General features: G+C 40.2%; 1 protein-coding gene across 1 annotated transcript in view; it reads right to left on the bottom strand.

Moving 5' to 3' along the window:
* LOC126082416 (phospholipid-transporting ATPase FetA-like) overlaps positions 1-12,090 on the bottom strand; it is a 130,068-nt gene that overhangs the window by 50,254 nt on the left and 67,724 nt on the right. The window contains exons 5-9 of the mRNA XM_049894946.1: positions 7,820-7,933; positions 6,863-6,961; positions 5,196-5,257; positions 1,290-1,362; positions 902-972 (exon numbers count right to left, since the gene is read on the bottom strand). Coding sequence (XP_049750903.1) covers positions 902-972; positions 1,290-1,362; positions 5,196-5,257; positions 6,863-6,961; positions 7,820-7,933 — 419 coding nt within the window. The remainder of the gene's footprint in view (positions 1-901; positions 973-1,289; positions 1,363-5,195; positions 5,258-6,862; positions 6,962-7,819; positions 7,934-12,090) is intronic.

Raw genomic sequence — 12,090 nt, 5'->3', positions numbered from 1 at the left:
TATCAACTTGGTTAAGCTGTGATTCCCAGTATTGTGTGGTTGTCCTCCACTTTGTGATTGTAATTTTATGTTCAGAGGATTAGAGTGGGATTGTAACACTACCCTTACTCAAGTCACCTCCCTGATCCAATGTAAAAAGAGTTTCCCTGGGGTATGGCCTGGACCACCTTTATCTCTCAAGAGATAAAAGGAAAGGGAAGCAAGCAGAGAGTGCGGGACCTCATACCACGAAGACGGCGCTGCCGGGAGCAGAGTGCGCCCTTGGGACCCAGGATCCCTGTGCACAGGAGCTCCTGGTCTGGGGGAAGATTGATGAGAAGGCCAAGAGAGAGACAAAGCCTTCCCCTGGAGCTGACACCGTGAATTTGGACTTTTAGCCCACTTTACCTTGAGAGAATAAACTTCTGTTTGTTAAAGCCATCCGCTTGTGGTATTTCTGTTATAACAGTACTAGACGACTAAGACACACAGTATGTTATGGTTAAATAGTTACCTCCATACTCAATTTTTTCCCCAGGGAACTTCAGAACTCTATTTTGAAATTTTAGAGTTTTGGTAACCTCTTTCCTACTATGCAGCATTGTTGAATACAGTCAACAGAATGTCTCCATTTTAGAGCTATATAATATGGGGTTGATTTGCCCAGATTATGCACCCAGTGTAGGCTCAATTTTGCTGTCAGGAGCTCAGTCTTAGACTGGAGGGTCCCAAGGGCTTGGCTTCCTGTCTTCTCTCATCTGGATTATTTCCAGCCTCACTGACGCATACACTTCCATCTGAGAACACCTTCCAGCTTCCATGTGAGAACAGCATTCATTGCCTGTATCATGTTCTGCCTCAGTGAGGAACCACCCTAAGCTGACTAAATTTTCTTAATGGAATGACAGGAGGGAACACTTACCCATCCAGTTCTGCAGTTTCTATGTATGTCAGACTGCAGGGCTCACTGCTAGAAAGTAATAATACATCTGCCTGTGGTCAGAAAAGTCAAAAGACAGCAGAAAGGCAGGCTTTTAACATTACAGGATGATAAAAGCAATCATCTCAGGAACTAATGCTCATTCTAAGAATTTTGTGGACATTTGGTTTATTTTCTTTGTCTTGGATCCATCACTACCACCACAGTCTCCCTCCCAAAACTACTTACATTTTACCTGTAGCAATGGTGAGAGAGGGCCAAAGACAGCTTACCACAGGACCTGCTGACCTCCGGATGCAAAGTGAGGCAGATGAAGGTCGCCCGAAGCAGTGGTATCAGAGCTACCACTCATACCAAAAGAGACACTCACCGTGACAGGGTGATTATTTTCTAGTTTTATTATATCTCCCACTTGGACGTTCATCCATCTGTCCTTCTCCACCCTATAAGAAAATGGCCCTTGAATGTCTGCTCTGAGAACTTCCCCAATGCTGTTTTGATAATCAAGAAAGCAAAACAACCAAAAAAACAGACGAAGACAAAGCTCAGAGGAGAACCAAACTGGTTTGTGATGCATCCTTGTTACAATCAAGAGTGGGGCCCAAGTCTCTTGACTTCAGGCTCTAACGCTTGAGGGAGATGGTCCCCTACTTTAAGCAAGTCCAGGTGAGCAGTCTGTGTTTATGGGGAGGAAGATGGCTGTTGATAAGAATTTTCTAAAACTGCATAAAAAGTATATGTAGATATACACATACATAATTATTTTTAAATTAAAAGTAATATATATATATGGTAAAAAATAGTTCAAATAGTAAAGAACTGTGTAAAGGGAAAAATGAAAGTCCCCCTTTGTTCCCCCAAGGTGACCACTGTTAGTAATTTTCTGTATTTCCTTCTAGAAAATATTAATCCATATAATCACATACAACATATGTTTAAAAACTATACACTAGATACACAATTTCTTGCATTTTACATTTTTCATTTAATAATATATTTTTGAGAGCACATATAGAATATGTTGCTCATTCTTTTTGATAGCTAAAATATATTCTATCATATGCCTGTACAATTTTATTTACTTATGTTGAAATGGGAATACCTTGACCCCTGGAGTCCCCACTTCCCATAAAAGGCAGCCTGGCATTAGGAGCAGATTCTACAATAATACTGGCTCTCTTCTCTCCTCTTTTTTGAACCTCAATTTCCCCAACTACATAGGGCCAATAAATCCTTCCCTCCTGATTAAGGACTAAGGACAATGTACACATTGCCACAACAAGCATTTTGGAATATGAGCCATCCCCTTGCAATATTTCTATTATGCCAAACATGGAAAGAGCTGGGAAAGAGAGGGCATGGCTAGAGGCCATTGCCCATTTTGCCTTTGAATGCAGCCTGGCTATCTTTAGGGCATGACATATATCACCTCTTTGACAGACACAAAGGCATGGGTATCCCCAGAGCTCCTTTTCTGAAAAGACAGCTGCTTTGAAACAGGTCAAATTTCTTTTATTAAAAAAAAAAAGTTCTTTTGTATAAATTCACATTTTCCTTCCGAGAATTTTCTGGTCATACTAATGGGTAGCTACAAGCCTTGGAGAAAGACAATCTAAGTATTTGTTTTATTTTGTCTTGTTCACTTTTTCTAGTTCCCTGGCATTCTAACCGCCATGATTTTCACCAGTAAAACACGAAGAGAAAGACCATTACATTCTGGCTTCTCCTAAGATTTAAAAGCTTATATTCTGTTACATAAGAAGAGGACAAACTATTATCAGTTTGTTCCTGAGCATTATAACAAGCGTGTGTCCCTGATTTGGGAGAGGGGTAGACATTCCCTTCTGTTGTGCCATGGTACATTTCTAATTTCCAGGTACTGCATCCTAACTTTTAGTTTAGAAAATATAGTCCAAGAGCTGGAAAAGACAATGCTTTGACTCCATGGGGCACTATTCACATAAGATTCTCTGTTGGGTGTGAATGGTACCTCCTGGAGTTGTGCAACGTACTGTACTGGACTAGATAACCTACAAATTTTTCTACTGCAAATACTTAGAAACTAGATAAATAGAGCCAACATTCTTTAAAAAGCAAGACTGAGCTTGCCACAAAGTAAAGTGCCAGGGAAAAAAGGGGGACTGAAATCCAGAAAAGTAAGTATATTTTAAAGCTGTTTTTGTCCTGGGTGAGCAAGGTCACTGTCAGTCTTAATTATCTAGTAACTTGGGTTTTAAGGTCTGCCGAGATGACACCTTATGAGACAGTGAGTTGGAACTAAGAACCCCTCATAAAGCCAGGAACCTTGAAGGACAATGTCATTAGTGAAGGGCGGCGGGGGTGGGGGGGGGGTGTCTAGAAGAAAAAGAAATCGACACACTGGCAAGAAAGTATATCTATCTTAGACTGGGGAGTTGGGAAGTAAGGAGTAGGGACCTCTCCTCTGAGAATCTTTAACCTCATGTGGTATCTGGTTCAAATTTATATGTCTTCCAAATTCGGTCTCAGTCAGTGATACCCCTGAGGCACCTGGCAGAAGCAAATACAAAACCCCTCTGGAGGAAGGCAATTTCAACTCAGGCCACTTAGAATTCCCACAAAGAAACACTCCCATAAAGAAAGCTCATCCTCTAAAGACGAGCTTATAACCAAAATTGAGAAAATAAAAACCAAAGAAATCACAACTTGCAAAACACAAACTTCTTCAACAGGAGTTCTGCTCAGACCCATGTGTTCTAGAAAAAGAAGGCTATGAACAGTTTCAACAACCAGCCTCACTGCACATGTTAAACTAGACACTCACTGGCTTACAAAGTCTAAGCAGTTCCTACCAGGGCCCTGTTTGTTGACTCCCACTCTAAAATCACTCCATAACAAATCCTTCTCCAATAGTCTTATAAGACCCAAGTGCTCAAGCTACTTCGGGAATTCATTTAATAAATTCATTTGGTCAGTGACTCCCTAGACTGGCAAGTTTCTAATACACAGTTTTGTCTTTTCCTTTCTTCTTTTTCCCTTTTCCTTTTAATCATAACTAATTATTTTGTTGGTATCCTGTGTTGGGCTTCCAAAACACTTGAGGAAACAATCCACTATGAGTAAGAACCAGAAGACACAATGAATAACAGGATTAGATGCCCAAGAATGCCAGATAATAGAATTATATGATAAAAACTATAACTACTGGTGGTCTGCAAGGCCACCATGGAACTGGCCTTCAATCTTGAATTCCTTCAGGTTTGCATTTCCTTGCCCCTCAGCTTCTGTTCACACTGGTCACTTTTCCTTTCATACAATCGCTACTTGTTTAATTCCTCCCCATATTTTAAGACCTAGCACAAATATTAGCTCCTCCAGGAAGTGTTCCTTGACTCCTTTAGCCAACTACCACCACTCATTTTTATTAATTCCTATATTAATTCCTATTATTTGTATATCTTATGATATTTTTTCATATTTTGCCTTATATTAAAGCTGTGAATTATGCTTACCTTCCTCCATTTCTGCCAAAGGTATGTTGTTCAAATTTTACAGGATCCCACCAAATATAAAAGTTGGCCCAGCCTTTTAAATAGTTATGACCAAACACCACAGCAATGGGGTCAACACCAATACTTTCTTTAGACTGTTAACACAAAAGATGACCTAACCAAAGGCTAAAGTAGAATGCCCAATAGGCCACATTGGAATCGATCAATGTACTAAAGACAGGTGTCTCCTTGTGACCCCTACATTAACAATGATGCCTAGCATATTAATAACATTTTATAATTTATTAATTGTCTTAACATATAATAATTTATTTTTATTTTCATAAGCATCCTCTAGGGTATGAAATATTATCTTCACTTTATAGATAAGAAAATTGAGGCTCAGAAAGGTATGAGGTCATGTGGCAAGTTTAGGACATGCTAGATCTAGAAACACGTTCTTTTGATGTCCAATCTGAGGTTCTTTTCACTGTCCTGAAGTACCCTTCAGGGAACCCTGGTGGCGCAGCTGCTAACCGAAAGGTTGGCCGTTTGAACCTACCGGTCGCTCCGTGGAAGGAAGTTGTGGCATTCTGCTTCTGTAAAGATTTGCAGCCTTGGAACCCCTATGCGGCAGTTCTACTCTGTTCTATAGAGTCATTATGAGTCAGAATCAACTTGACGACAATGGGTTTGGTTGGGTTTCAGAATTACCACTCCAAAGCACCCAGCACTCCAGGCTTTAGCAAGGCAAAGCTTCCCCCGGAGACGGTCTTATCTAAATTGGCTTCCCTAGGAAGACTTACTTGCCATTCACCACCAGCAGAACAGGACGGTTGTTTACTTGAGTGTCATTTTGATGTCTTTTCTAAAATTACAAACGAAAATGTTCAGGAAATTGACATGTAGCAATCTGTATGTAAAAAAAAAAAAATGTAGAAGGATAATATTTGAAATACTACCCAACGTACTTTCCCTTTTTTGTAATTCTTTTTTTCTCCCTGAAGCCCTTCTACCATTAAAAATTGATTGCCTCTGGGGAGATGTTTGAAAGGGAGGTCAGAAAAAGAACCCAGGTAAAAGAGAGAGACAAAATCCTGCCTTTGAATATCAAAATCCAAAGCCAGGGGCAAGAGAACAAACAATTTAGGCCAAAAGCCACAGAGGAGAGAATACATGTCAGTAGACAGGACCACAAAGTTCCATATAAGTTGGTAGATATAGGGAAGCTAAGTGTTCTCAAGCACACCCCCACCCCACCCTAACTATGGTTAACATACGAAAGCTTCTACAGTGGATGCAGTAAGGAAAAAAGTCAGTATTCAAAGACCAAATAGAAGGGAGACAAATGCAGGGTATGTCCCGACGCCAGGACTCACATTAATCCCCTCCTTATTTTTTTTTTTTTTTTACAGTTGAGAGTACTCCCTGGGAAAAGGGTAGGATTGGGGGAGGGGTTGGGAACAATCCTGAAAATATTAGAATATTTATCCTAAAGACACTGAGTTCTAAACCAGAAATAACTGGGTTACCCTGAATTGGCAAGTTAAGTTTCTAGCCCTTAATGGAAATTGATTGGGAGGCTGTTTATGAGTTAAATTGAGTTCAGCTATAGAGAAAGTTACTACATTTTTATACATCTGAATTGTGTCTGAAATTTAAACTACTACATGTGCTAATTCTGGTTTTAAAGAGTTATAGAGTTAAAGAGCTGATAAAACATCCTGCTTTCAAACTTTGGTCTAAAATTTATCCTGGCAAACTCAGAGGAACTCTCTTAGGGAAGCCAAGCAGATCAACAGGACTGGCTTCCCAAATCCCACTCGTGGGTGTGGTACTAGTCCTCAGCCTCACCTTTCTATGTCAGGTCTGCTGTAAGGAGCAAAGAGGGAGCCATGTAGCACTCACTGTGAGCCAGTTTCTCCTTTCAAGGCTAGGAAAGGAGCCGACCTCTGTGTATGCCATGAGGTTTTTGAAAACCACAAGGTTCCCAGATGTACACACCTAATAGAATTCAATGTTGGAAAGGAAATAGGGAGAGTTGGGGAGGAAAAGGGGAATGTGGAGAGGATAGAAGGAAGAAGAAGGATAGGAGAAGGAAGGAGGAAGAGAAGATGGAGATAAAAATGGGAAAACAGGGAGAAGGATGAGAACAAAGCTGGAGAAAGCTAAGATGGGAGTAAAGGAACAGATGGGTTATCAAAGAGATGGAAGGAAGTTTGGAAGAGGGGCTAAAAGTGGTGGTGGCAGAAAGACAGAGAAAGGCTTTGTATTGTCCTTTCTAGCCATTATAGACCACCATTCTTGAGCCTAAGGGAATTACATATTCCTCTGGAATAGACAAGCAAACAAGAAAGGGAAATATCTCTTTCCATTCAGCACTTCTTAGCACTACGTAGTTCTAGGAAGTCCTTCTTGCCCCATAGCCTGACTAGGTACAGTGAGGGATTAGAGGTCCAGGAAGCCACTTCACCAGGTCATCGATGGCATCTTTCACTCCTGTGATGGACAGCACCACCATCAGGGGTACCACAGTTGAGTACCATGCCAAGGAAGATATCTGGGGAATCAACTGTGAGAGGGAAAGGAAGAAAATCTTAGGTCAAAAGCTTAAAGGACAATATATTCCCCCTGCTCCCTTACCCCCACCACCATTTTCACCTCTAAAGCTTCATAATAGGCTCAATTATCTGAGTTACTTTCCACTATTGTAGCTTTCATATGACCCCCAAAATATAAATAAACATTTTCCCAAGGGAGGAAGAAAGAGAGGAGGCTGTAAGTTGCCACCTCTCTGTCTTGAACTCTACTACTTTGTCTTGCTGGCAAAGGGCCAGATCTCTCCTAACAATGAAGGGTGCTGGGGGCAGAAGGTTAAGACTGGAGTTGGGAAAACGGCATATACTCCAAATCCCCTTCAGCACAAGGAAAAGTGAGACAATCTGTCCCTCTCTCCCAGTTTGCGTCTACCCTGCCCTGCTTCCTTGCCTTGTGTTCTAAATCATTCTCCTTCCTGAACACTCCTGCATGTTAACTTTCTGTTAGGGAGGCTAGGACAACATGGAGGAGTCAGTGGGTGCTGACAATATAAGACAGGATTACAGTTGTGGTTAGGGTGAAGACTCTGTGGCCTCTTATGGTCAAGTTGAACTGTGGCCAGGCAGCCATGCTGAGGAAGCTCCCCTTCCTTGGAGCCTTATCTCCTTCCTCTTGTAGAGGCTTGTTTTACACTGGCCAATCCTGACCACAGCTACTCTAGGGGATTGTCCTGAGACTCCAGCCATCTTTTTGCCTGTTGTCTAAAGAGGAAAGACATCTCTCAGCTTAGGGAGGAGGAAGGACTGATTACACAACCTGACCCCAGAAAGTTGATAAAATGTTCTGTGATAAAGATCTCAAAATGAAATACCTGTAAAAAAAAAAAAAATACCTGTAGGCACAGCAAAATGAGGAAATATGCATTTGCAAGTCTCTGGAACTGTTCAAATAGGTTCAGGGGCAGGAAGTTAAAGAAACTGTATTTTGAGGTCTTGATAGTATTGTTCTGTGAGTAAAAGAAACAAGCACAACAAGAGGAACAAAAGACAGCTCAAAATTGGTTTGATTCACAGCTACCTTCACTTCCCACTCCCATCCTCTAGTCTTAACAAACAGGAACAAACCACTCAGTGAAATGGGTAAAAGCCACCTAAGTTCCTCCCCGCCACCACAGGGAGATAGGAAAGAAGTGTCTGATTTTCCCCTTTTGCCTGAGGCCTAGAGGGGCCTAGAGGATACAAAGACAGCAAGGCTGCTCAATATGGAACTTTCCTTTGGGGCACAAGTATCTTTGTCCTGGATAGAGTTCTTTGTTTATTGATGCTATTGATAATAATGATAATAAAATCAACAGTAATAAAAATTTATACTTACTGAGTACTTACTACATGCAAAGCTCTGTTCTAAGCATTTTTTTAACTCATTAAATACTTATAACAACCCTAGCAGTGAATACTATTTTGTCGCTTTGAAGGATGACAAAATCAAGGCATTGAGGTTATTTGTCCAAGACCACACGGTTAGTTGCAGAGTTGGGATTGTACAGTGCCTAAACCCTAGTTCAGTTGTGCAGCCATCCAAATGCTTTCCTTTCTTAGAATTAGACATCCTTCAGTTTCATCTTACCCTCTGGCCCTTAAGGGCCTTCTCAGCCCTTAATAGTAGATATTTTGCTCAACTCTGTTGCTGTTGTTGTGTGCCCATCAAGTTGATCTCGACTCATAGCTACCCTATAGGACAGGGTAGAACTGCCCCATGGGGTTTCCTAAGCTGTAATCTTTATAGGAGCAGATAGCCAGATCTTTTCTCCTGTGGAGATGCTGGTGTGTTCAAACCACCAACCTTATGGTTAGCAGCCAAATGCTTAACCATTGTGCCACCAGGGCTCCTTAGCTCAATTACTTATTCTGGTGGCATGGTTTCCAAGCTCTGATAAAAAAAAAAAAAAAAAAAAATTTTTTTTTTAAGTAAATCTTAGAATAAGTAACTGAAGACCCAAAGGTAGAAAGTAAGATGGTCCTGTCAATACCTTGAGATCAGGATTAAAGAAGTAGACAAATTCCCATTTTTAACCAGCAAAATAACAGCTTAGATGGGGCCTAAAACTATTCAGATCCTGTCAGGACAATTAGGGGCCAAGTGATTCTTCAATGCTGACAGTGACCAGTGTAGGAACCTTCAGTGGGCTAAGGTTGAAAGACAGTTCTTTGCTTTTAGGATCTGACATCCTTAAACATTGAGAGCAGCATGTGAAGGCCCACCAAACTGAGTTTGCCCGGTTAAAAAAGCTGAATTAGAAAGAGCTAGAGTTGAGCTAAAGAGCCCTGGTGGCACAATGGTTAAGCATTTGGCTGCTAACCATAAGGTTGGTGGTTTGAACACACCAGCATCTCCACAGGAGAAAAGATCTGGCTATCTGCTCCTATAAAGATTACAGCTTAGGAAACCCCATGGGGCAGTTCTACCCTGTCCTATAGGGTAGCTATGAGTCGAGATCAACTTGATGGGCACACAACAACAGCAACAGAGTTGAGCAAAATATCTACTATTAAGGGCTGAGAAGGACCTTAAGGGCCAGAGGGTAAGATGAAACTGAAGGATGTCTAATTCTAAGAAAGGAAAGCATTTGGATGGTTGCACAACTGAACTAGGGTTTAGGCACTGTACAATCCCAACTCTGCAACTAACTGCGTGGTCTTGGATGAATAACCTTAATGCCTTGATTTCTACCTTTGGGTCTTCAATTACTTATTTTAAGATTTACTTGTCCTATCAGAGCTTGGAAACCCTGGTGGCATAGTGGTTAAGAGCTACAGCTGCCAACCAAAAGGTCAGCAGTTTGATTCCACCAGGCGCTCCTTGGAAACCCTATGGGGCAGTTTTACTCTGTCCTATACGGTCCCTATGAGTCAGAATTGACTCAACGGCAGCGGGTTTGGTTTGATTTTTAAGCCCAGATGGGGTCTGATAAAGTATCAGACCAGAAGATCTTCCCAGAGGTTACCTTACTGAAGCAGCTGAACCTAACTATTGATTTTCCATTTGATTTTTTAGCTAGTTAAGGTATTTTGGATTTCTTATCACTTGCATAGCGTTTGTTCAGGAAACAAAGACCAAAGTCATGTTGATTCTAGCCCAAGATAGACATACCAGTACTTTTCTACCAACTTGTCAACTACAGTGTTTTTTCTACTCTTAAACGTCAAACCAGAAGCAACAGCTCAACATCTGCTTAACTATGAACTTCCTTGGTGTTTAGTTCTTTAGCAGTAGTGATGAAATTAAAGCATGATAGTGGTGGAGGATTTTGGTTTGGGCTATTTATTTATTTGGGCAGTGAAACCTGACTGAAGGCTAAATGAGGAATAGAAAAGAACAGAAGGTCAAGGATATATTAGGAATTAGTAGTTAGGAGTTGGGAAGAAGAAAAGAAATCAGAGTTGAAGAAATTAGAGAAATATGAGAAAAATGAGAAAAGGGCAGGGCCAGGGAAAAGAAATATTTGCTAAATGCATAAGAACCAGTCAAGTCTGTTTATTTACTCATTAACAATTCAGCATATATTTTTGAATGCCAGATATGTGCCAAACACTGTGATAAGAACTGTAGAGATTAACAAGACATGTATCCTTCTTTCAAGGGGGTAGTACTGTCTTTGAGAAAGAACACTAATTTTTAGCCAGTTCCCACAACCACCATGTAAGGTAAACAATACTATACCCATTTTACAGATAAGGGAACCAAAGATCAACAAAGTTAAATAACTTGCCTAAGGTTGCAAGGTTAGTTAGGATCAGAGTTATTATTCACACTCAGGTCTATCTGATGCCAAACCTAGTTATACTGCACCACAATATGCAGGTCTAGAAGATAGAGAAGGGGGAAAACCTGCTCCCATGGCCACACTCTGAACACTGTTATTATATATAACCTTTCTGCCTCATAAATTTTAAACTCTAATATCCCACAGAGACTATATATATGTTTATATTTGCAGGGTTGCTATGAAACCTGTGAGAGTCAGAACTCAAAAGGACTGGCTTGTTTTTCTGGGTCTCACAAGTTTTCCACCTTTAATGGTACAGTCTTACAGCTTTTCTATCTCTCCTTCTGGTGGAAAATATTTGAGCTGTCCTTTTCTGACAGGTTTCTGCCTTACACAGGTTCCGGCGTTTGCAGGTTTTACTGTATACACTTATAGCTATACACACAGATATATATAGCTGCACATGCATGAAATAACATATGTACAAAGGCATTGTTCGTCATTATAAAAGACTGGAAACAACCCAATGTTTATTTATAAGGGACTTATTAAATAAACTGTGCTACATCTGCATTGGAAATACTATGCAGCTGAAAAAAGAAGGAAAAAGCTATGTTCTGATTATGAAAACATCTCCAGGATATACTGTTAAAGTACAGAAGTATAAAAAAGTAGGAAATTAAGAATATATATTTATATTTGCTTTATTTGCACAAAGAAACACCAATCAATACACAAGGAACTAATAAAAGTGGCACAGTGGCTAAGCACTTGGCTGTTAACCAAAAAGTTGGCAATTTGAACCCACCCAGTGGCTCCACAGGAGAAAAATGTGGCAGTTTGCTTCTGTAAAGGTTATAGGCTTGGAAACCCTATGGGGCAGTTCTACTGTGTTCTAGAAGGTCACCAAGAGTTGGAATTGACTGGACAGCAATGGGTATAGGGAGCAGATGTAGGAAGGATGGAGTGTTACAGCATAACTTTTCAATACATTCCTTTTTATGAGCTACTAATTCATAAAGAGATAAATAAGCAAAAAGTCAAGAATCCAATAGAAAATGGATAAAGATCATTAATAGGTAATTTCCAGAAAAAGAAATTAAAAAGTTAACATGAAAGATTATCAATCTTACTCGAAATTAAGGAATGGCACATAAAATGTCATTTTTCAGCTAAGAGGCCTGGCACATATTAAAAAGATTGATAATACCCAGTTTGGCAGGAATGTGGAGAAATGGAAAGTCTCTACTATAGGTAGAAATATAAATGTGTATAATCTCTTTAGAGGGAAACAGATGTAAAAAATTTGAATGTGTTTTCTTTTTGATTCAGGCAATTCACTTCTAGGAAATTCTCATAAGATACATTCACAGGAATGTGCTGAATGTAAGTATAAT

The sequence above is a fragment of the Elephas maximus genome, chromosome 9, assembly GCF_024166365.1.
Source record: "Elephas maximus indicus isolate mEleMax1 chromosome 9, mEleMax1 primary haplotype, whole genome shotgun sequence".
NCBI classification, from domain to species: Eukaryota; Metazoa; Chordata; class Mammalia; order Proboscidea; family Elephantidae; genus Elephas; species Elephas maximus.
Note: the sequence above shows the minus strand (reverse complement) of the source record. Positions and strands in the feature narration are given on the sequence as shown.